Here is a 25,475-nt window from a genome sequence, read left to right on the forward strand (position 1 = left end):
ATCTGAATATTTTCTATTACTCCTGTCCCTTCTGTTCCTTTCCCTTAACTCTAATACATGAAGGCACTTAAAATAATTAAGGTGGTTCTTTACTTCAGAAAACTGTTTTGTATGCATGTCCACAGGTTAGCTGTTGTTGTCATTTTCCTTTTCTTTGCTATGCCAGCTGTTCTCTAGGGTTAGAAGAAAAATGGTGCACAGTTTCAAAGCACAATATTTTTGAGAGCTTTATTTTTAATTATTTTTTGGATGATGGGAGGAAGTAGATTAAGATGGATTTTTGAAGTGAGGAGAGCTGATGTGAATATTACCAAATATCCCCAGCCAAAGCTTGGTTTTGTACATACTTCCAGATGCCATTTCTAAACAGAATTCTGATGTCAGGACATATTTTTTTCTTTCAGAAATAACCTGTTTAGCACAGAGATATTTTTGTCATACGGATGTAATACTAAGTCAATTTTTTAAAGCATGTTTTATTGAACAAGCCACAGTGATGAATTTGCATATCATACTAAGCAAAAAGATCAACCATATGGCTAAAGGTCCTCTGCGAATGAACCTACCATGAATGACATTTGTAACCTGTTGGTAGTGTTGGGCATTCATCTTTCATCCCCAACAGCTGAGTGTTTTATGTTTTTCTTTAGTTTTTGAAGATTAAATCTAGGATGTTGTCTCTGGACAGAACAATTTATTAAATCATGGTCTCTAGAAACAGGAATTCATTGCAAAGGCATGGATGTTCCTGCAGTCCCTGTTCTGCAACGTATTATTTAACTTGCATGTGTCATATTCTCTCTGAATTATATGGATAGCTTGTTGTATCCTGGAATCATGCCAAGTCTTCCTACTGTGATTAATTACTTAATAAAACTGCCCAGGTGCCTCAAACAGGACAGTCAACTCTAGTACATATAACTACTGAAGCATTTTGTTAGTCAATCTAAATAGGAAAACTTACTCTCTGATCCTGGATCGGGTGCTAAAAAGCTGTTGATTTTTAGTAGCTTTTACATACATTTAACTACTAACATGGATATTGTATACTATGGAAGTATCATGTTTCCAAATGTTTGAGTTTCTCAAAACGTAGCTTTTTCTCGACATTTATACCTTACATACCACCAGTTTTCACTTTTAGGAATTGCTAAGGAATCCTGGATACAATCTCTGCAAGATTTTTGTTCTGAAGAGAGAATAGTCTTTTCTTGCTTTAAATTGTCTTCTTAATGAAATATTAGGTGCCACTAAAATCTTGTGCTGGCAGAATGATATGGAAATGGAAAAGCTGCTCTATATCAAATCTTGTTTTGACCATGGTAAATGAGAATTCTCCTGACATGTGTAAAGATATGTCAGGGAAGCTCAGCACTTATCCAGTGTTGAATGAAATGCGTCTGTCTTTAAAAAATCCAAAATCTTGCAGTAGAAAAAGGAAATGATTTTTGTTTTATTTTAGGGTAGGAAGCAAATTATAACAAAATGAAAGCAGTTTATCATGAAAGCTATAGAGAGAGTTATAAGATTGATTTATACTTCCTGAAATTTTTAAATGAAAACTTGAAGCATTTCATCAGATCTTATAATGCAGTTAACATTCTATATTATGTTAATGTGTATTAATATTACAGCTCACCATTCTGAAATCTTCAAGGCTCCATAACATCTATGGCATATATTTGTGAGGCGGTTCTACTAAAAACAATCCTGGAGAGAATTTGATGATCCTGAAGTGGTACTATTAGCAAAGAAGATAGTTTAAAGAGCATTAAGTTACAAACCTAAAGTAAAATACAACTACTAAAAGTAAAATCCATATTATCTTATCCTAAAGAGTGGAAAGAAGCTCTGTAAAATGCATCTTGATAGAATAGTTTACTTGCATGAATCAGTGTTTTTAAGATGGATATTTTTTGTATTGTAGTACTGCATTGTTTCCTTTGTAGGGAGAAAGTTTTCTCTTTCCTCAGCATCTTCCTGTATCTTTCATTTGTAAACCACAAACTTTCATTCACTTTTCTTTGAATTTCTGGAAAAGCTTTGCTATGTTTCTTATTTTAGCGTATACAGATGAAACAATTAACCTTGAAAGAGGCATATACATTAGAATGGCAGGACAGTAATTTTATATAAGTAATTAAAATAAAAAATAAATGAGTTTTTGAAGTTACATATTGGAAAACATGTAAATAATACTTACCATTGGTATTGGTACAAATATTACTGAAATAAATAGACATAGAAGAACACTAGACTGCTTTCTTGTCACTCATTCCAGTTTCTGGATTATTGCTTGGTAGTGTTTATAATAAATAAACATGCATGCAAAAGCAAAATATTTTGGTACCTGAGAGGTTCTAAATCAGAATTTACCAAGGTTTCCAGCTTTGTGGATCAATGTGGGGGAGGGAGAGGGGATGGTTCCGTGTGAGCAGCTGGCAAGTGTGCGTGCAGCTCCATTTGTGTAAGTGGCGAGCACATGAGCCTGCTGCTCACTTAAATGGAGCGTATGCGCACGTTTCCACAGCCCAGTTACAAACCCTTCACAGCCCACTAGTGGACCGCAGCCTACAGGTTGGGGTCCCCTGTTCTAAATTATATCCATCTGTCTATGGATGTCTGTCTGTCTATCTATATCTGTCTGTCTATCATCTATGTTCTTTAATTATCTTAAATATTTTTTCTAGTGAAAAGATTTCACTATTGTTTCGTATGAATTAAATAATTAGGAAAGATAGCCTTTCCTTTTATATTTTTTTCACTGATTAAAAATCATTAACAGATCTTTATTTGACATTCAAGTAAACTCTAAGGTAATAATTTTTATGATTTATTAGTTTTGATGCTATTCAATTCTTTAGCTTGTTCATTAATATCGGAGATACATGTGGCCGGTCAACAGCAGTTTTAGTTTCATTTAGATTCTCAGCCTTTATATGGAAGCTCAATCTCTTTTTGAAGATTTTCATCCAGATTTTTCTTTTTCGTACATATACATACGTACCCAACACACACACACCGCTGCAGGTCTGCATGATAGATTATAACCCATAACCTTCAATGAAGAGATGATTTGCAATAAATTGATATGGAATAGTGATAATGAGGAGAAGGATTAGATACAGACATGTCCATTAAGTCACTAAGAATCAAGTTCAATTAAGAGATTTTGGGTTTATTTATTGTTGTGAAATACAGTATATCACAGAAGTGAGTACACCCCCTCACATTTTGTAAATATTTAAGTATATCTTTTCATGTGACAACACTGAAGAAATGACACTTGGCTTCAATATGAAGTAGTGAATATACAGCTTGTATAACAGTGTAAATGTGCTGTCCCTTCAAAATAATGCAACACGCAGCCATTAATGTCTAAACTGGTGGCAACAAAAGTGACTACACCCATAAGGGAGAATGTCCAAATGGGGTCCAAAGTGTCAATATTTTCTGTGGCCACCATTATTTTCCAGCACTGCCTTAACTCTCTTGGGCATAGAGTTCACCGGTTGCCACTGGAGTCCGCTTCCACTCCTCCATGACGACATCATGGAGCTGGTGAATGTTAGAGATCTTGCGCATCTCCACCTTCCGTTTCAGGATGCCCCACAGATGTTCAATAGGGTTTAGGTCTGGAGACATTCTTGGCCAGTCCATCACCTTTCATGGTGTGGAAATAATAACTTGGTCCTTAACACGAATAAGACCAAGGAGCTTATAGTGGACTACAGAAGGAATAGATCAGACATCCAGCCCTTGCTTATCAATGGAGACCGAGTGCAGCAAGTGGTCAGTTTTAAATTTCTGGGTGTTATCATAAAAGAGGACCTGACCTAGGGCACTCACATTGCAGCACTGGTCAAAAGGGCCCAGCAGAGATTTTACTACCTGAGACTTCTCAGGAAACGACAACTGAATGAAAAACTGCTGGTGGCCTTCTATCATTGCACCATAGAGACTATTTTATCTTACTGCATCTGTGTATGGTTTGCCAATTGCACAGTGGCAGATAGGACAGCATTCCAGAGGGTCAACATCATTGCCCAGAGGATCAGTGGTTGCCCTCTTCCCTCCTTGGAAGAGCTTTATAGCTCGTGCTGCCTTAAGAAAGTTCAAAACATTCTTAAAGATCCATCTCATCCTGGGCACCCTTTTTTTGAACTATTACCATCTGGCAGACGGTACAGGATAATAAAAACAAGGACAAATAGGCTGAAAAACAGCTTCTATCCCAGGGCAATAACCATATTGAATTCTATGGTATAGTGCAGTATCAGGTTTTCAATTTCAGTTATGGAATTTAAAGGATTTATGTTTGTCTTTTTATTTTTATAATTATAATGTACACTGAAGATAGCATTTAATTTTGATGTACCATATGCAATGACAATAAAGTAAACTAAACTAAACCTTTACTCAGCTTCTTTTAGCAAGGCAGTGGTCGTTTTGGAGGTTTGTTCAGGGTCTTCATCATGTTGGAATCTGCTCTGCGGCCCAGTATCCAAAAGGAGGGAATCATGCTCTGCTTCAGTATGTCACAGTACATGTTGGCATTCATGGTTTTCTCAGTGAACTGTAGCCCCAGTGCTGGCAGCACTCATGCAGCACCAAACCATGACATTCCCACAACCATGCTTGACTGTAGGCAAGATACACTTGTCTTTGTACTCCTCACCTGGTTGCCGTCACGCACGCTTGACACCATCTGAACCAAATAAGTTTATCTTAGTCTCATTGACCACAGGACATGGTTCCAGAAATCCATGTCCTTAGTCTGCTTGTCTGCAGCAAACCATTTGCAGGATTTTTTGTGTATCATCTTTAGAAGAGGCTTTTTTCTGGGACGACAGCCCTACAGACCAATTTGATGCAGCCTGCAATATATGGGCTGAACACTGACAGGCTGATCCCCCACCCCTTCAACCTCTGCAGTAGTGCTGGCAGCACTCATATGTCTTATTTCCCAAAGCCAACTTCTGGATATGATGCTGAGCATGGACACTCAACTTCTTTGGTCAACCATGGCAAGGCCTGTTCTGAGTGAAACCTGTCCTGTTAAACTGCTGTATAATAATAATAACAACAGAGTTGGAAGGGACCTTGGAGGCCTTCTAGTCCAACCCCCTGCCCAGGCAGGAAACCCTACACCATCTCAGACAGATGGCTATCCAACTTTTTCTTAAAAATTTCCAGTGTTGGAGCATTCACAACTTCTGTAGGCAAGTCATTCCACTTATTAATTGTTCTAACTGTCAAGAAATTTCTCCTTAGTTCTAAGTTGCTTCTTTCCTTGATCAGTTTCCACCCATTGCTTCTTGTTCTACCCTCAGGTGCTTTGGAGAACAGCCCGACTCCCACTTCTCTGTGGCAACCCCTGAGATATTGGAACACTGCTATCATGTCTCCCCTAGTCCTTCTTTTCATTAAACTAGACATATCCAGTTCCTGCAACCGTTCTTCATATGTTTTAGCCTCCAGTCCTGTAATCATCTTTGCTGCTCTTCTCTGCACTCTTTCTAGAGTCTCAGCATCTTTTTTACATCGCTGCGACCAAAACTGAATGCAGTATTCCAAGTGTGGCCTTACCAAGGCATCATAAAGTGGCACTAACACTTCACATGATCTTGATTCTATCCCTCTGTTTATGCAGTCCAGAACTGTGTTGGCTTTTTTAACAGCTGCTGCACGCTGCTGGCTCATATCTAAATGGTTGTCCACTAGGACTACAAGATCCCTCTCACAGGTACTACTATTGAGCAAGGTACCACATATATGGTACCTGTGCATTTTGTTTTGTTTTTTGCCTAAATGTAGAACCTTACTTTTTTCACTGTTGAATTTCATTTTGTTAGATAGCGCCCAATGTTCAAGTCTGTCAAGATCCTTCTGTAACTTGAGCCTATCTTCTGGAGTGTTGGCTATTCCTGCCAGCTTGGTGTCATCTGCAAATTTGATGAGTTCCCCATCTATTCCCTCGTCCAAGTAATTGATGAAGATGTTGAAGAGTACTGGGTCTAAAACAGAGCCTTGGGGTACTCCACTGCATACTTTCCTCCATGTGGATGTAGTTCCGTTGAGGACTACACGTTGAGTGTGGTTGGTCAGCCAGTTACAAATCCATCTGGTAGTGGTGCTGTCTAACCCACATTTTTCTACTTTATCTAGTAGTAGGTTATGGTCTACTTTATCAAATGCTTTACTGAAGTCCAAGTAAATTATATCGACAGCATTCCTCTGGTCTACTAATTTTGTCACTTTGTCAAAGAATGCAATAAGATTAGTCTGGCATGATCTGTTTTTGACAAACCCATGTTGGCTTTTGGTTATTACTTTGTTTGCTTCTAGGTGTTCGGTGATTCATTGCTTGATTATCTTTTCCAGAATCTTCTCTGGTATTGAGGTCAGGCTGATAGGTCTGTAATTTCCTGGATCTGTTTTTTTTTCCTTTTTTGAAAATGGGAACTACATCAGCTCTTTTCCAGTCCTCTGGCAGCTCCCCTGTGCTCCAGGATCTTTGAAAGATATAGTTCAGTGGTTCTGAGATCTTTCTGCCAGTTCCTTCAGAACCTTGGGGTGTAATCCATCCGGTCCTGGTGATTTGAACTCGTCTAGGGTAGACAGGTGTTCACTTACCATTTTCTTCCCTATTTTAACTTGTGTTCCTAATCTGTTTTTTGTGGTGCTGTTTCTGATAGGTTGGGTTGTTTTTTCCTTTTGTGTAAAGTCAGATGCAAAAAATGAGTTAAGTAGATCTGCTTTCTCCCTGTTGCTTGTCACCTTCTTGCCACTTTCTCCCAGCAATGGGTCAATTGTTTCCTTGACTTTTTTCTTGTTTTTAACATGTTGGAAGAAGCTTTTTTTGTTATTTTTTACTTTTGTTGCTAGCCTTTGTTCGTTGTGAGCCTTAGCTTTCCTCACTTCATCTTTACAGGCTCGGGCTATTTGCTGATATTCTGCCTTAGTTATTTGCCCCTCTTTCCACTTTTTATATTTGTCCTTTTTGTCTTTCAATTTGTCAGATAGTTTTTTATGCATCCATGCTGGTTTCTTTTTGAGATCTATTATTTTTCTTCTTCAATGGTATTGTGGTAGACTGCGCTTTTATAATCTCACTTTTCAAAATTTCCCAAGCTTCTTGAGTTGTTTTCCCCTTGAGGATTCTCATCCATGGAATCCTTCTCAAGCTCTCTCTAAATTTATTGAAATTAGCTCTCTTAAAGTCCAAGACTCTAGTTTGACTTTGTTCTACTACTTGTATTTGCTTAATGTTGAATTCCAATATTGCGTGATCACTTGCCCTCAAGGTTCCTGTAGCTTCAACACCTTCTATCATTTAATCTCTGTTAGTGAGAATTAAGTCCAGTATGGCTGATCCCCTTGTTGCCTTCTCTACTTTTTGGGAAACAAAGTTATCTGCTAGGTTTGTTAGGAACCTGTTGGATCTTCCACTTGGTGCAGAGTTTGTCTCCCAGTTGATGTCAGGGTAGTTAAAATCCCCCATTATTACTGTGATGTGCTTCCTACATACCTTAGTTAGCTGACTAGCAAAAAGTTCATCTACTTCCTCTGTTTGTTTGGGTGGCCTATAGTATAGATCTATGGCAATATCATTCCTCCCCCATTTTATATTGACCCAAATGCATTCAAGATAATTTTCATCATTGTTGTGCTCTATTTCTGTAGAGATGTAGTTATTTCTTATATATAGTGCAACTTCACCTCCTCTTTTATTTGGTCTGTTTCTTTTAAATAATTTATATCCCTCTAGCTGTATATTCCATTTGTGGGTTTCATCCCACCAAGTTTCCATAATGGCAACAATATCATATCTGCCCTCATTTACTTGAATTTCTAATTCACCATGTTTATTCCTCATACTCTGTGCATTGGTGTATAGACATTTGAGTCCATTTGGATTGACCTTGTGTTTACTGTCTACATAACCTGTGTTGTGCCTGACTGCCCCTATTTTCTTGCCACCTTTTGGTTTAGTGCACATGGTATGGCACTCACTATTAAATGCTTGGTTTTGCTTGATAGCAGGGCTGATAATCTTACCCACATAGACATCTATGTTACATGCACTGATAACCCTATTAATTTTGGATTGCTGGGGACAGAAATGTTCTGTATCAATTAATTCTCTGTTCCCACTGTGCAGTTTAAATGTTTATCCAGAAAATCTGTAAATTTATTGCTAAGTAACTCAGACCCTTTCTTTGATGGATGCAATCCATCTCTTTTGTACAGTTTTTCATTGGACCAGTTGCAGACATTGTGACTAATAAAACCAAAGCCTTCCCTTTTACACCACTCCTTTAGCCACACATTAAACTCCACTATACGCTGGCCTTTACCTTTTTGTTCCTTATATACTGGTAAAACCTCTGAAAAGATAAGCCTATAACCTATACTATTAAGTTCATACCCCAAGCTGTATGGTCTTGGCTAATGTGCTGCAGCTCAGTTTCAAGGTCTTGGCAATCTTCTTATAGCCTAGGCCATCTTTATGTAGAGCAACAATTCGTTTTTTCAGATCCTCAGAGAGTTCATTGCCATGAGGTGCCATATTGAACTTCCAGTGACCAGTATGAGAGAGTGAGAGTGATAACACCAAATTTAACACCACTTGCTCCCCCTTCACACCCGAGACCTTGTACTATTAACGAGTTACATGACACTAGGGAGGGAAAACGGCTACTTGGGCCCTATTTGGACATTACCACTTAGGAGTGTACTCACTTTTGTTGCCACCAGTTTAGACATTAATGGCTGTGTGTTGCATTATTTAGAGGGGACAGCACATTTACACTGTTATACAAGCTGTATACTCGCCACTTTACATTGAGGCATTTCTTCAGTGTTGTCACATGAAAAGATATACTTAAATATTTACAAAATGTGAGGGGATGTTATCACTTCTGTGACATACCGTATGTGCCAAGTCAATGTTGATTCTTAGCATTTTAGTATTGTTGATTATCCTTTTTATTTATTTACGTTATTTATTTATATAAATAATTATTTTGTTATTTATATAAATTAAGATGGTGAGCAAACCTAATATTCCTTCCTCCTCCTATTGTCATAAAACAGTTCTAAGTGATGGGTTGAGCTAAAAGAGAATATCAAAGTCACCCTGCTGATATTCATGTCCAAAGTACGACTAGAACTTACAGTCTCCCAGTTTCTAGCCTGGTGCCTTTAACCCTTAGACCAGACTAATTCTCAATATAGAAGTAGAAAACTTTTTCTTACCTTCCACTTTCCCCAGCATTACATGTATTTTTTGACAAGTACCAGTAAATCTTCACATGTAGTCAAAGTATGATCCTGATTAATTATGTCTCTAGGTTGATTTATTTAATGAGCTACATGTTTGCTTTCTTGGCTTCAATGTATTGCCAGGAGTCTTCTCCAATATTAAAGTTCAAAAGTGTCATTTTTCTATCCTGCTTCTTTTAATTTCAATTAATCTCAAACAATTCATAACTTTTACCAATTCTGATTATTGAAAACTTCATTTGTTTTTCTCCTCTATTCTCTCATTTTCATTTGATCCTCACTTCCAGTTGCTCCCTGATTGACACACTACTGAGATTGACAGATATCCCTTGGAGTCTGATGTTTAGAGGTCACATAAGCAGTAATAGATTCTGTTCCAGAATTTAGCATCAAATATTGGCTTTCAGTGTCAGAGGGGTTAGAGCTAAATGCCAATTAACTCTTTCTAACCTGAATTCACAAGCAAAGCATCTATGCCTTATTGGTTTTGTACTTTTGATATAATCTCTAAATCTTATTGTGGAAACTGATTTCTGATCATGTTTTGGTAATTTGATAACATGCATTAAGGCTCCAGATTGTATCCAAATATTTTTATTTGAAATTGGGCAATTCAGAAAAGTAGTGCTATATAACAGACAGTGCTAATACATCTAAATAACTGGATTTGTCTTATTTGGAAAATATAAACAGCCAACATTAAGCTTGTTATCTCAAATGTTTAACATACAATGTTATTCTTCTTGGATTGTACTTAATGTATATATGTGGTTCTGTTTGTCTGTAGTTTGAAATATATGATTTGTGAAGAGATGATTTGTATCAAATACCTCCATATGATTCAAACATTCTGTTGTAACCATGATAGGAAATCCCATTTTATAACCTGTTACAGGAAAGCCTCAGTCTGCAAGGATAGAATTACCTCTTTCTTACTGCTTATTGACTTTAAATGGATGTATTAACCTTTGTAATTTGTGTATAAGCTTGTATTTGCTGTTAGGTCCGTGAAAGTGAATCTATAGCACATGTGCCACAGGTGGCACACATCTCTAATTCAGCTCTGCCGTGCATGCGCGCGCACCTCCCACCAGCCAGCTGGTCATCAGATCTCTGCCACACATGCGCGAGAGGCAGGGCGTGTGGGGGGCTCGTGTGTGCATGTGGGTGGGCATGTGTGGTGCCCCATGCGTGCATGTGTGGGAGCAGGGTGCACACATGCATGGGGCAGAGTGCATACGCGGGGAACATGTGCATGCACAGCGGGTGGGGCACATGTGTGGGGCCTACGTGTGCATTGCATTTTGAAGATTCAGGTGCGCATGTGCACTTTGGTCACTCAGTCCCGAAAAGGTTAGCCATTGCTGCCCTAGGCTATTGTCCTTCACAGCAGCAGAAACTAAAAGCTGGGTATATGCATTGGTGTGTGTGTTGGGGGAGACCTGAAGAACTTGCAAGCTGGCTCCTCAAAATTGTTTCTTTTTCTTGTTTTCCTATTTTTTTTCTCTTAAAGAAACATTAATATAATTTTCTACTCACAGTAGAGAAATACAAAACTGGCCATTAGAGTGCTAAGTGGCTGAGGCATTTGGCCTGTTGTGATATATTAGCAATAAAACAAGCACTATGAAACCCTTCATCATTCTAAACAGAAAGGTTTCTTCTACGTTTCTTCTAGTCAGATATTCATCCTAAATGCATCAGATATATCAGTTTGATATATAGTTTTTGCTGAATTTACTTACAGTTGCAAGTGTGAGTGGATTTACTGATCTGTGCTTTTAATTTCCAGCCAACCAAGGAACTTTTCTGGGATGATTTGTTGAAATGATAATTGATAGGACATCTTGGTTACTGTAAAAACTAGTGGGCAATGTTGCATTTCAAATCTACAGTTGAACCATTTCATCCATTACCTTTTCAATAATTAGGACCACAGAAACTTGTTGCTAAAATACATCTTTAGAATTTGTTTTCATTATGCTGCATTGTTATTAAGAAATCTCACTCTTTAATTTTTTTTAAGAAAATAATTGCCAGGCTTGAAATAAAGTGTAAAACTTTAACATTGTGCTTTTCAGAGTTGATCTCTCTGAAATGCTAATATCATTGCTTTTTCTTAAAGGAGGCCAGGCAACTCTACGTAGAATATAAAGAAACAAAAATAAAAGAGAAAGAAGAGGCTTTGGCAAGAGCTGAACTGGAAACACTTCAGAGTGAGTTTTTTTAGTGCAGTTTTATTGCATTTATTCTTTCTAAAATGGTATGTGTGGGAGGCGGGGGGGTGGGGGTGGGGGGGTTATCCACCTATCTCAGCATGTCCCATTTTCTACACAGATGGAGTCTAACTGAAATCTAATTCTATAGATGGAGTCAGATTCCATCTGTGCAGAAAATGGGTTTACTAAGGATCAGATTAACGGCAATATGAAATTCCCAAAATTACTTCTGAATTCCTATTGTCTTATTGAATTCAAATCAATTAATCAGGTAAGAAATAAGGTTGGATAAAACAGCACAAATGTATTAACAATTCCAAAGATATGACTTTATATAATGTCTTGAAAGAAATAGTAATCACTTAGTTTTGTACTTTCCTGGAAAAAAAATTCTGATAAACTTTATAATAGTTCCAACTTGATTTGACTACTAAGCAGTATAAAATGTGCTCAAAATGATATGAAATCATTTTGAAAATGTTGCTATGCGTAACTTACTCACAAAAGATGTGGTTCCTTGATAATTTGAAGTCGAACCTTTGAGATTTTTCTCTTTCACCTTTATTTAATTGCAATATGTAAATTACTTGCTATGTATAAAAACTGTGAATATTATTTGTCCTTTTCCTCATCTTATTTATTCTGTAATTTTTGTGCATCATAAAATGCTTAGCAATATTATTTTGCAGGTATTATTGCCTATTAGTGCTATTATAGATTTTCCAGTTTGCCCCATTTCTGTCATATTAAGGAATAGGCAACATGATGACATCAGGTATTCCTTAGTGTTCACTGGATTTCATACCCAACTGACTTTTTTTAAAAGTTATAAACTTTTATATGAAGGCCAAAGAAGAAGGGGATAACAGAGGATGAGATGGCTAGATAGTGGCATCAATGCAATAAACATAAATTTGGCCAAACTCTGGGAGGCAGTGGAGGATGGGGGGGGTCGTCATGCTATGGTCCATGCGGTCATGAAGGATTGGACACAATTTAGAATAGAATAGAATATAATTTTTTATTGGCCAAGTGTGATTGGACACACAAGGAATTTGTCTTGGTGCATATGCTCTTAGTGTACATAAAAGAAAAGATACGTTCATCAAGATACAACATTTACAACACAATTGATGGTCAATATATCAATATAAATCATAAGGATTGCCAGCAACAAAGTTACAGTCATACAGTCATAAGTGGAAAGAGATTGGTGATGGGAACTATGAGAAGATTAATAGTAGTGCAGATTCAGTAAATAGTTTGACAGTGTTGAGGGAATTATTTGTTTAGCAGAGTGATGGCCTTCGGGAAAAAACTGTTCTTGTGTCTAATTGTTCTGGTGTGCAGTGCTCTATAGCGTCGTTTTGAGTGTAGGAGTTGAAAAGTTTATGTCCAGGATGCGAGGGGTCTATAAATATTTTCACGGCCCTCTTCTTGATTCGTGCAGTATACAGGTCCTCAATGGAAGGCAGGTTGGTAGCAATTATTTTTTCTGCAGTTCTAATTATCCTCTGAAGTCTGTGTTTTTCTTGTTGGGTTGCAGAACCGAACCAGACAACTGAACAACAACAACAACAACAATAATTGTTCAGGCAACTGAACAACAACAATAATCTCTTATAAAATACAAATCTGGAAATAATCTCTTATAAAATACAATAATCTCTTATAAAATACAAATCTGGAAATTTGCAAAACAAAACACTAGACTACAACATTGTAGATTTTTCAGCCATGCCTTTGAGCACCAGAGTGTTTTTTTAGGATAGAAGAGAGTATTATCTGAGGCTAATTTATTCTCTGGCAAATGGAATTTTTTCTGATCAGCCATTTTAGTAAATAAACAGTTTCCAATAGCAGCTATTTTGTAACTATACCTGCCATATGTTAAATTTATATTTATCGACAAAAACACATACAAAATATATAGCGACTGGCTGAGAAGGATCCTGGATTGGGGCTGAAAGACAAAAGCAGAAGCAGTATGCTCCATCCCATATTTGGGTGGATCAGATTGTTCTATTAAAAACACTTACATCTGCTACCGTGTTTCTACAAAAAGACAACCCACCTTGAAAAGAAGCCCTATCACGTTTTTGAGTGCATGCGATCAAATTAAGCCCCACTCAAAAAAATAGCCCTAATTAAGACCCCACCCACCCCAGGGTTCAGGGGGTGGGGCGAAGCACACAGGTAAAAAATAAGCTAGGGTGAAGATGGAGTGGAGCTGCCCTACGTACCAGGCCTCGCACACTCCTACACCTGCCTTGCCTTCTCTGACAGTCTTGCCAAGCAAGAGCCTGCTGCTGGCCCTCTTTTTCTGTGGCCGCTTGCCGCCACTTGCACACATTGCCCTGGCCTCCATGTCGCCTTCAATACCTGCCAGAGGACTTTCTGGAAGGCATCTGCAGCCAATAACAGAGGCTGGAGTGATGCGTGTGAGTGGGAGCAAGTGGCCACAGAAGAAGTGGGCCAGCAGCAGGCTTCTGCTGAGCGGGGCTGTCAGTGCCACCACCGCAAGGTGAGTCAATAATTAGAACCTTCCAAAAAGAAGGCCTAGCTGTTTTTTGGGGGGTCGAAAGAAAATAAGACCTGGCCTTCTTTTTGAAGAAACACGGTATATGTTCTGAAAATGCCAAATGTGCTCATGGTCCCCAAAATTTATCTTCTCCTCGAGTGAATTTATCTGTTTCCAATCATATACATGCTATGTTAGCAAACCCAGTATGAATTTATTTCATTATGGCTATCTTTTATCTTTATACAACTTCTATCTAACCCCAGCTGGGTTTTTATTTATTTATTTTGTTTTATAGAATAGAAAATAGGGGATCAGCCTATTAATTAATTTCAAGTATTTTTATGCTGCTACATTTCTAGATGGGTTTACAAATCAAAACAGCAAAACAATTAAAATCATAAACAAAATGTGACTGGTAGCTGACTACTACTCATATAGGAAACACAGAATAATCATCTCCAAAGAAAAACCATATTTCCATTGCTTTTTGGAAGCTGACTAAACTGGCTACTAGAAGAATTTTTGTATGGGCGTATACAGTATTCCAAAGAGTCTGGACAGCAATGGGACTGCAGTGAAATTTTAGGGAGTATTAATTGAGTTAATAATAGCTTTGCCAGTAATTAGTAAATAGATAAATTACTACTAAACCTGTTGTCTGATTTAATTACGTTTTGATCCACCTTTCTGCGAGCAACTCACAATGACTTGGCAGGGGTTATCTCTATTTCTTTATTTTATTTTGTAAGATTGATTAGCATGACAGTGAACTGATCTTCCCAAAGTATATCTATGTAATGCATGCTGCTTCAGGTGATAGTTTTTGCTGAATTAGGATTATCCAAAAGTACAATGGAAGACAGATTTTGATTTCACTATATGAAGAACTGCACATGTCACAGTACTTCATAGAAATAAACTTCAGCTTTTCTTATGTGGGAAAAAGTTAGAAGCTCTTAAGAGAACATTGGTGTGTAAAATGTGAAACTCATCTATTGAGAATCAAGCTTTCTGTTATCCATAAAACTTTCTGGTGATCCATGTTTTGATGTGTGGAAGGGCAGTGGTAAGCAACCTGCTGACCTCTAGTAGTTTTGGACTTCTACTTTCCTTGACGTTAGTTGGCATTAACAATGTTAATAAATTATGGATGTTTAGACAAAGGATCTGGAGGATATCAGATAGGAAGTCCTTTTAGTAGAGTGTTCCAGAAAGTCTATTTGGCCTCAAAAATAGAATATAGTTTAATAGCTAGAAAATGAATCATGCTCCTCTTTCTTTCCCTGGTTGTGAAGAGATCTAAAATATTTCTTTTAATGTTGTGGAACCTGTAATTTTGAATCAGATGAACTGTATTTAGTCTCCAATATAATTAAAAAAAACTAGGCAATTTCAAGCCATAATTTCTGAATTATGAATATTTATTATTGCTTTTTTCTATTTGAACTGAATTCCTAGATCGGGAGACCCCAATGATGGTCAATGATGTCTTACTCATTCTCCGATTAGATTATTGCCACATTTGCTATGTGACCCTGTGCTTGAAGAGCGCTCGGAAGCTTTCAGGTGGTCTAAGGTGCAATGAATGGCACATGCAGTTTGGGGTATGAAGGTAGTCCTCAATTTATGACCACAATTGACCCCAAAATTTCTGTTGATAAGCAAGATACAGTAGTTGTTAAATGAATTTTGCCATCTTTGTTGCCACAGATGTTAAGTGAATCACTGCAGTTATTAAATTAGTAACACATTGTTAAATGAATCTGGCTTCCCCATTGACTTTGCTTGTTAGAAGGTAATAAAAGGTAATCCCATGACCCTGGGACACTACAACCTCATAAATATGAATCAGTTGCCCAGTGGCTGAACTTTGATGTGTGACCATGGAGATGTTGCAACGGTCATAGGTGCAGCGTATGCCTCTTCTTGGCAACAGAGAATCGTTGCCTATTGGCTGTGACGTTTCCCCTTAGCCGGCGCATAATGAGCTCTCAGTGTGCCCATCAAGGTGGCCCAAGGCACAGCAGAAACCAATTGAGGAGCCAACAGAACTCTGGCCGTTGCAAATATTTGTGGGCATTCAGGAAATGGGTGCGTTTCCTATCTCCTGAGAGCTTGGTGAAATCGTTGGCTAGGAGATAAAAGTCAAATCGCTCGACAGACGCATCCCACATCTCGTAGGCCAGGTCATATGGAATGAAAGAGGCCTTATTTGCCATGGAGCGATGCGGATTGACAGGGACAGAGTATGAATAAACTCCCCTACCGTGACCAGCGCTTTACCGTCGCCTCAGGAATCCCACCTTCTCGTCGCTAGTGCTTCATTCAAAGAATGAAGAAAGGAATGGAGGCTTGACGGTAAGCAATAACTCTATTAACGACTCACTGACAAAAGGAACAAACGAACGGCAAGTAAAAAGGCAATATTACTGAGCAAGCGCACTTTCTCTCACAGCTGCTATTTATATAGCAGCAGTCAACTATTGGCCAATGACGGCCGCTCATTTGTCCTGCCGGCTAAGGGGAAACGTCACAGCCAATAGGCAACAATTCTCTGTTGCCAAGAAAAGGCTTGGCTGCATACGCTGCAATAGGTGTGACAAAAACAGTCATAAGTCACTTTTTCCTTTGATGTTATAACTTTGAATGGTCATTAAATGAACTGTTGTAAGTTTATTACTACCTGTACCATGATACACTCACATAACATTGCTGTTACTAGTGTTACATTGGTTGCTAGTGGGCTTCCAGGTACAAATTAAGGTAGATGTTGTCACCTTTAGAGCCCTACATAGGTTGTGACCAGATTATTGCAGAATTTATTTCCCTGTTAGCTTTTGCCCACCTATTAATTCTAGTAAAGTGGATGTGCTCTAGGTCCCTTCTATTGAGCTTTCTCTGTCATGTTAACTATCTTATTTATTTACTTTTATTTATTTAGAAAATTTATATTACCGCCTACTCGCACATCGTGAGACGGCTTACATGACATAAAAGCACAATATAAAAGAAAATAATAACAATAACAACAACAACCCCATATGTTACCTGGTGAAAACACACATTCACACCAGCCATTTAATGGGCTCCATCTCGCTTTGAGTTCCCCAGGTCTCCTTCCAAAATCACATCTTCAGGGCTTCCGAAAGAGTTAGACTGGGGGCCAATCTAATTTCTGGAGAGATGATTTTCCAGAGGGAGGGAGCCACCATGGAGAAGGCCCTTCTTCTGGGTCCTGCCTGATATATCTCCTTAGGAGCCATGAAGGGTTTTAAAGATGACAACTAGCATCTTGAATTGCCCCCAGAAACAAATAACCAATGCAGTTCCTGCAGAAAAGGTGATACGTGTGTACACCAAGGTCTATACAAAACCATGTGGAGCTTTCGGATGTTTTTCAGGGGTAGCCCCATGTAGAGCGCATTGCAATAGTCAAGATGGGAGGTGGTTAGGGCATGATTGACCGTGAGTAGGGATTGTTGATCCAGGAAAGGGTGTAACTGGCTCACAACCTGCAGTTGCACAAAGGTCCTCCTGGGCACGACTATCACCTACTCTTTGAGCAGTAGTCACGAGTCCAGAAGAACCCTCAGATTACACACAGGGTCTATTTGGACCAGTGCCATCTCACCTAAGACCAAAGATGGTAATTCTCCATGGGCCAAAGAACTCCAAACCCAGAGCTACCCAGTCTTCCCAAAGTTCAGTTTCAACCCTTTGCTCCCCATCCAGCGCCTAACAGGCTCCAGGTACTGTGAGAGGGAGATCATGCCATCATGAGCTGAGATATACAGTGGATATCATTAGCATATGGATGATATATCAGACCATGGTGACAGATGATCTCACTCAACAGCTTCCTGTACCTGTTGAATAGGAGCGGAGAGAGTATCGATCCTTGTGGGCCCCCACAAAATAGGGTGAGGGCTGGATCTCTCACCTCCTATTAACACTGAGTGAGAGTGGCCACATAAAAAGGAAGTGAACCAGGGTAGCACAGAGCCCCCACTCCCAACCCCCGAAGCTGCTCCAGAAGAATACTGTGGTCAATTGTATCGAAAGCCATTAAGAGGTCAAGTAGAACAAGGATGGATACACTACTCACATCCCGCTCCCACCATAGATAATGCAACCACATCCAGGCCTGAATCCTGACTGGTAGGGGTCTAGATAATCCGTTTCATCCAGAAACCTTTAGAACTGCCACACAACCCGTTCTCAACAACCTTTCCCAAAAAGGGAAGTTTGGAGACAGGTTGAAAATTATTCACCTAACAGGGTGGAATCCAGCGATGGCATTTTGAAAAGAGGGTGGACTACAGCCTCCTTAAAGTATGGGGGACTACCCCTTCCTGTAGGAACCCATTAATCCCTGCCACCCGCTTTTCACCTCCCTGGAAGCTTTCACAAGCCAGGAGGGACATGGGTCTAAAACACAGGTGCATGCATGCATATTCCGTAGGATCCTGTCCACTTCCTCAGGAACAACAGGGTCAAACTGTTCCCAGACAACTGGGCAAGAACCTACCTCAGGCCTCCACCAGATCAGCAACCACACTGGCATCTAACGGAACAAAGTCCAGTGAATTTGCCTTTCAGAAAATCTGCAAATTCCTTAGAATGCCCCCTCAGGTAGGCTTCAGTCTCCTCCTTCCCCAGGAGGAGATGGATCACTTTAAATAGATTTGCTGGTCAGTTATCTGCAGATGCAATTAGTGCAGAGAAGTATTTACATTTCACTGCATGAATTGCCCTTAAGCTGTTATCCATGTTCGATTGAGTTCATCCCTTGTCTTCTTCCAGCAGTGCTCTAGACATCTCTTTATTACAGTTTGCAGCAATCCAACCAGCACACAAGTAAATAATTCAGCAGGATTGATTTATATAAGAAACTTTATGGTATTATATATAAAGAAGTTTCTTATATAAATCAATCCTGCTTTATATATAATACCATACAGTAGAAACCAGAACCAGAACTCAGAATCCAGAAGTACAGAATCAATAATCACAGAAGCACTCATATATATACAGATCAGTGAACCTAAGCCTCACCCTGGCTCTGAGCCATCTAGATCACCAAACAGTCCCCATTGGCTGACCTGTTACCATGTCTATTCCAATTTGTGAACCCTTATATATTGAGACACTCTTCATCTGTTTTATCCCTTTCAGTTCCTCTGTCTACCACAGAGGACAGAGAGGTCTATGAGTGAGGAGAGATCACAGGGGCATAATCCTATCCAGAGCTTCAGTCACCTTTCTTTCCAAACTAATTGCCACCAAACTGTGATATGACCAAATCCCACCAATTCCACGTCACATAGGCACTGCTCTGACAAGAACACCAAATCGAGTATGTGACCACTATTCCTGGTCAGGCCCTGAATAATCTGGGACAGGCCCATGGAAGTTCTGGTTTCCATGAAATCCTGGAAGGGCTGGAAGGAAGATTGAAGTTCCCCAGAACTATAAGCCTGGAGAACTCAACTGCCAACTCTGTGATGAGGTCCAGGAGCCCAGGTAGGAAAGCTGCCACACAGCAGGGAAGGTGGTACAGCAGCAGCAATCCCACCTGATCCCTTGAGCCCAACCTAAATAAAACGGTCTTACCGCCGAGCAGTTGTGGACCCATGCCCCTGAGGCTGCCAGAGTATCCCTGATAACAACAGCCACACCACCCTCCCCGGCCCTGAGCTCTAGGCTGATGCCATGCTCAATAACCCACTGGGCATGTTTCTAAGATGGGAACACCTTCTTCTGGGCCCAGCCAGGTCTCAGTTATACAAGCCAGATCAGCTTTCTGTTCAAAAATCAAATCAACAATAAGGCTAACCTAAGACCAGGACCACCACGGATCTGCTGACCAGGTAATTGAGGTGGGGTGCAAGGGGGCAGAAAACGAAACTGGTTCTAAACACCGAGGTCGCATTGCCCATGAGTGCCCCATTTGCATCGCATATTTCCCTTTACCCGACACCACTGAAATAGACCTCCCTCCTCTGCCTTTCCTGCAAACCATTCCACCCCCATCTCTCACATTCTTCCTTGGTATAAAGGGGGAACCTCCTCCAACTGACAAACAGAGGCAAGGTGAGCCCAACTGGCACTATAGCACTTGCTCTCAGTGCCCTCAAGCCCATACCACCCCTTCCTCACTTCCACAGAAAGGTCACATCCAGCACCCCGTTATCCCCTAACACACACATAATACATTGATTCAATGCACAAACAGCACCCTGCCCTGTTGCTCTCACCCACCAAGCTGGGAGCCACTCCTCACAGCTCTCACCAGGGAAGTGGGACCAACATACTCACCCAACTCAGTATGTCTAGTTTAATGAAAAGAAGGACTAGGGGAGACATGATAGCAGTGTTCCAATATCTCAGGGGTTGCCACAAAGAAGAGGGAGTCAAACTATTCTCCAAAGCACCTGAGGGTAGAACAAGAAGCAATTGGTGGAAACTGATCAAGGAGAGAAGCAACTTAGAACTAAGGAGAAATTTCTTGACAGTTAGAACAATTAATAAGTGGAATGACTTGCCTACAGAAGTTGTGAATGCTCCAACACTGGAAATTTTTAAGAAAATGTTGGATAGCCATTTCTCTGAAACGATGTAGGGTTTCCTTGGACTAGAAGACCTCCAAGGTCCCTTCCAACTCTGTTATTATGTTATGTTAACTTATACCTATCCTGGGACAGCTTCTCCCAAAATATAAATAATTCCAACCATCTTTGCTTTTAAAGAGGCTGTGAAGACCTCGCTTTTCTTCCAGCCATTGGAACCAGATATTGATGGAGATCAGAGATGGATGTGATTTGTTGAGGACCTCACACTGTGATTTTTTTAAAATGGGTTTTTATAGTTGGTATGTTTTTATTTCTGTTCATCATCTAGATTTACTTGGTTAGAAGGGCAACTATATAAACTAGTTAAATGAATTATTTTTCCATTAAATAATTATTAAAATCATTACTGTTTAAATTTTATTTAAGCATAATACAGTTTCCAATTAATGTTGGATTGCTGAAGAGGAATGAATAAAGAGGAGTGATCAAAACTTAGGTTTGAGCACATATTATTATGAAATCGTAGTTGAACATTCTCAGCATGTTCTTGAGAAATTATATGGAAGATATCTTTACCAACCAAAATCCCAGTCTTAATTCATTTTCTTTCTTTTTTTTTATCGTATAAAAAAATTATTTCCATTTTCCAACATCATATTTATGTACAGTCTGTTATCCATCATTAATCATTAATTTTTATTTATTGCTGATTCGGGCCTGCCCGACTGCCACTTCCTTTCTTCACCACCTCCCTCTACCCTCTACTACTTTCCCCTCCTTCATCTCCTTCACTTTACTACTTCCTCTCCTCCTTCTCCACTCCTCCCCTCCTCCACCCTTTCTAACCTCCTTATTCCCCTCCTCCTTCTCAACTCTTTCCTACCTACTTTCTTCCCTCCTTCTAGTCCTCTCTCCCGTCCTTTCTGAAATGGCAGTCGGGCAGCCCCAATATCATTTCAAATTTTAATTTCATATCTTCAATCATTACTGTACATTAATAACCAATCCATGTATCATTTTCCCTCTCTTTCCCCCCCTCCCCCTCTTCCCCCCTCCCCCCCGGACTTCCCAGAGCAAATACCGGGTATTATGACCAACAATCACAAGCTAAAGTATACAAAATATTCATAAACTCCCACCCCTCTCTAAAACTTTAAATCCCCTCACAATAAGAATAAAGAGATAAGAAAGAATAATAAAAAAGAAAAAGAACAATACCAATACAATCTTCCCTTCACATATTATTTCTTCTTACAGTCCATTTTTAAAATTAGTCCATCTTCTCAAATTCAAATTTTCTCCACTTGTATATTCCTTCAAATTTCATGTCCATTTCTTAAATTACAGTCCATCTTCTCGAGCTCAAATTTTCATTACTTATATATTTCTTCAATTGTCATAACATTTATTGTTTGATCTTCCAATATTACTCCATCAGTCAAATATCATTACGAATAAATTCTCTCAGATACAATATTTCCAACAACTTCATAACTTCTCTGTCTATAAACGTATCAATTAAAACGAACAATCATTTAAGTTACATCCACAATATAACAGTAAACAATTAACATCATTACATCCACAGCATTATCTAAATTCATAAATTTTACTTTCCATCCTTCACAATTAAATAATATTATCCCATAGGTTTATACCTTACAAATAACAAATAACAAAAATCCTATAATTTATATCCTAAACAAATCAATTCTAGAAATTAACCATAATTATCATATTCACATCTTAAACATTCCCCCCCCCATTCTATTTTCCATCATCTCCAAACCAGTTAACTTAGCATTTAACAACAAAGGATTCCCACTCTTTAAAACATTAATATAGAAATGTCTTGCTTTCATAACTGTACTAAGAAAATACTTTTACCTCTAAAATTCACTGACAAACCCATTGGAACTTCTCATCTAAAATATATCTGATGTTTCTTAAACTCATCCACTAAAATAATTCTCTTCTCTTTCTTAACATTTTAGGAGGAATTTCCTTCATCTTTTTTATATCTTGTCCCAATATTTGAAATTTATTTTTATAAAAGACTTGCAAGATTTCATACCTAACCTTTTTAGTTGTAAAATAAATAACCACATACCTCGGTAATCTGTTTTGTCTTGCCCACCAAGAATTAACACGATAAATTCTTTCAATATTAAACTCAAAGTCTGCTGGCTCCACACCCTTTATCTGAGCAAAGGCTTGCGTAAAAATCTCTTTTAAATTTTCCTTCCTACTTTCCCTCAACCCCCTCACCCTTATAGCATATTCCATTAATCTATATTGTAATATTACTCTTTCTTCATCTGCCCTATCTACCTTTGCCTGTATATCTTCCATCCTATTATCTAAGTTCCAATTGTTTTGATTCTTTTGAATTTCCTCTATTTTTCTTTGCAACTCTAAATTAGCTTTATTAACTTCTTCCAAACTATCCTCCATCTGAATACAAGACCTTAATATTTGCGAAATTGCATCCTTTACCATTTTCATTTCCCTCTTCTGCTCTTCCACCACTTCCTTAAAATCCAACATCTCTTTCTCTATTTCATCAAATTTTTGATCTATTTCTGAAAAACGAGTCTCCAGAAACTCCTGTAAAAAATTTCTTAATTCTTCTTTAATTTCAGTCTTAATTCATTTTCATGGTAGGCCTTATTCGTTACTTGAACAGAAACATATTTCAATTAGAAATCTAAGTGTGCATCTTTCTAGAAACTTGAAACAGCTCATGACTTTTAATTTTTTAAAAAACAGTTTCAATTCTTTTGTATTATATTGTATACTGTTCTAATACACATTAAGAACTGGGTTTGCAAGGAACAATACTATAGAAGAAATATTTTAAGTACATAAAGTGGAAAACATTTTCCATTTATAGTACTTTTCTTGCATTGTATTTTGTAAAACAATCTGAATTATAATTATAATTTGAAAAGTTCTTTAGTCTCAGCCCCATATTTCAGATTGTGCATGATTTAAATCTTATAGACTGAAATAGTTAGCTTCTGATTTTTTCTGATCTTCACCATATGGACAACTTATATTTCAACAATTAGATGTAACATGAATATTGCGTTTATAATATGTGGCCATCCAGAATAATTTTTATTTTCACTGTAATCTCTTTAATTAACACACATGAAGCTTATGGGGGTTATCACTTCTTTTACTAGTGTGCTAGTTTCTAGATTGAAACTCCTGTCACTTGTCATTACTTCTGTGACAGTATAGGGTCTCCAATTATTTATCTTGCCAAACCTTTTTTGAAACAAAAGTGTGCTATCATAATTCCAGTGATACCAAAATTCATTTCTGAAGGAACACAATACTTTGATTAATGCTGTCTAAAATTCAGAGTGTAAACTTGCTGATCTCAGATAGCCTTTTTTCTTAGACATATTTGAGGGTAGCAGGTATTGTAAGCATGCTTTCCCCCAAAATTTGTCATTTAAATTCCTTCTTCTTTTTCACAGGGGAAAAAAAACCTAAAGTCAAGAAACCAAAATCTGAATTTCCTGTGTATACTGTGGCTGAAACAAATGCATATATACCATCATATGATCATGGGACTTCTATTGAAGAAATTGAGGACCAGATGGATGATTGGTTGGAAGACAGGAACAAATCAATTAAAAAAAAGGCAAGTATATATTTGTTCTAAAAAGATAAAGAAGAATGAAGACCTGGCAAGGAATTATACATTGATGTATTTACCGGTATATTCTAATACTTGTAGGTTGTATTTGAGTAAACAGTCAAAATAATGGCTATCAATTCTGACAAAGGCGAAGCATCTCTCATATAGCAGGTCAGGGCTGAATTATTTAAGTTATATTTAGTATTTATAATTATATGTCTGAACCCACTATTTTTTGTAGAATAAATACATTATTAGAACAGCTGAACTAATTCTGTACTTTGTTTTAGTCATCTTCCTTGTTGTCTTATGCAGATGAGAAGTAACATTATGCAGATGAGAAGTTTGAATTACCTGAAAAGCATTAGGGTTCAGTCCTTTAAACCCTTTATTTATAGTACACAAATTCTAATTTCCTTGTATTTATTTTTCTAATTATCTTGATATATCAGAAAAAGACTGAGTAAAGATATACTTCAAGACAATGCAAAAGTTAAAGCTGTTTCTATTGTAATTTGTTACCAAATACATACTATTTTATATCTGGCATGTTAATCCTGCCCCTGTAAAAATTCATGGGTCCAAGCCGAAGTGCTAAGAATTGGAAATGTATAGAGTCAATCATTTGTTTGTCATTAGAAAAATGGACATTTCTAAAAGAGGAAAGACAAGTCAATTCTAGGTGTCTAAGTCTATCCTACATAAGCACAATAAGACAACCATGATTGGCAGCAGTTAATTTACCATACATTGAGGAAATGAATCTTGGCTTCTGCAAGGAAGCCAAAATGATTATTATCTTGGATTTCGAGAGCACATTGCCAGTTACCAATGTATGAAAAAACTTCACACTTTTCAAAATTCAGAAGCTATTAATGAGTCATATGTCTTTCTGAGGATTACAATATGTCATCTGAGTCTTCTTGATGACCAATGATATATTTGGAAAGTTTCATTAAGATATTTCTAAACATGGTGAACTTTTAAAAGATTATGTATTGTTTTTTCTCACATGGAAACTTTCATAGCTGTAATTCTTAACCAAATATATAGAAAGAAGTCTTTTGAACCATCTTTTTAAATTAAATAAATTTACTGTTAAATGTATAACTGGTGAGAAAAAAATCTAAATGGGCAAAATCTTTGCATTGTAAGTTTATGTAAACCCTTTGGATTATTTTAGCTAATTAAAAGATATTTCTATCCTTGTATTCAGTCTC

The 25,475-nt window shown here is 38.0% G+C and overlaps 1 protein-coding gene across 2 annotated transcripts in view; it reads left to right on the top strand.

Moving 5' to 3' along the window:
• DNAJC1 (DnaJ heat shock protein family (Hsp40) member C1) overlaps nucleotides 1–25,475 on the top strand; it is a 142,333-nt gene that overhangs the window by 33,791 nt on the left and 83,067 nt on the right. For both annotated transcript variants that reach the window (XM_058181853.1, XM_058181852.1), the window contains 2 exons: nucleotides 11,414–11,504; nucleotides 24,092–24,258. In XM_058181853.1, coding sequence (XP_058037836.1) covers nucleotides 11,414–11,504; nucleotides 24,092–24,258 — 258 coding nt within the window. The remainder of the gene's footprint in view (nucleotides 1–11,413; nucleotides 11,505–24,091; nucleotides 24,259–25,475) is intronic.

Source organism: Ahaetulla prasina, chromosome 4 (assembly GCF_028640845.1).
Source record: "Ahaetulla prasina isolate Xishuangbanna chromosome 4, ASM2864084v1, whole genome shotgun sequence".
Lineage (NCBI taxonomy): Eukaryota > Metazoa > Chordata > Lepidosauria > Squamata > Colubridae > Ahaetulla > Ahaetulla prasina.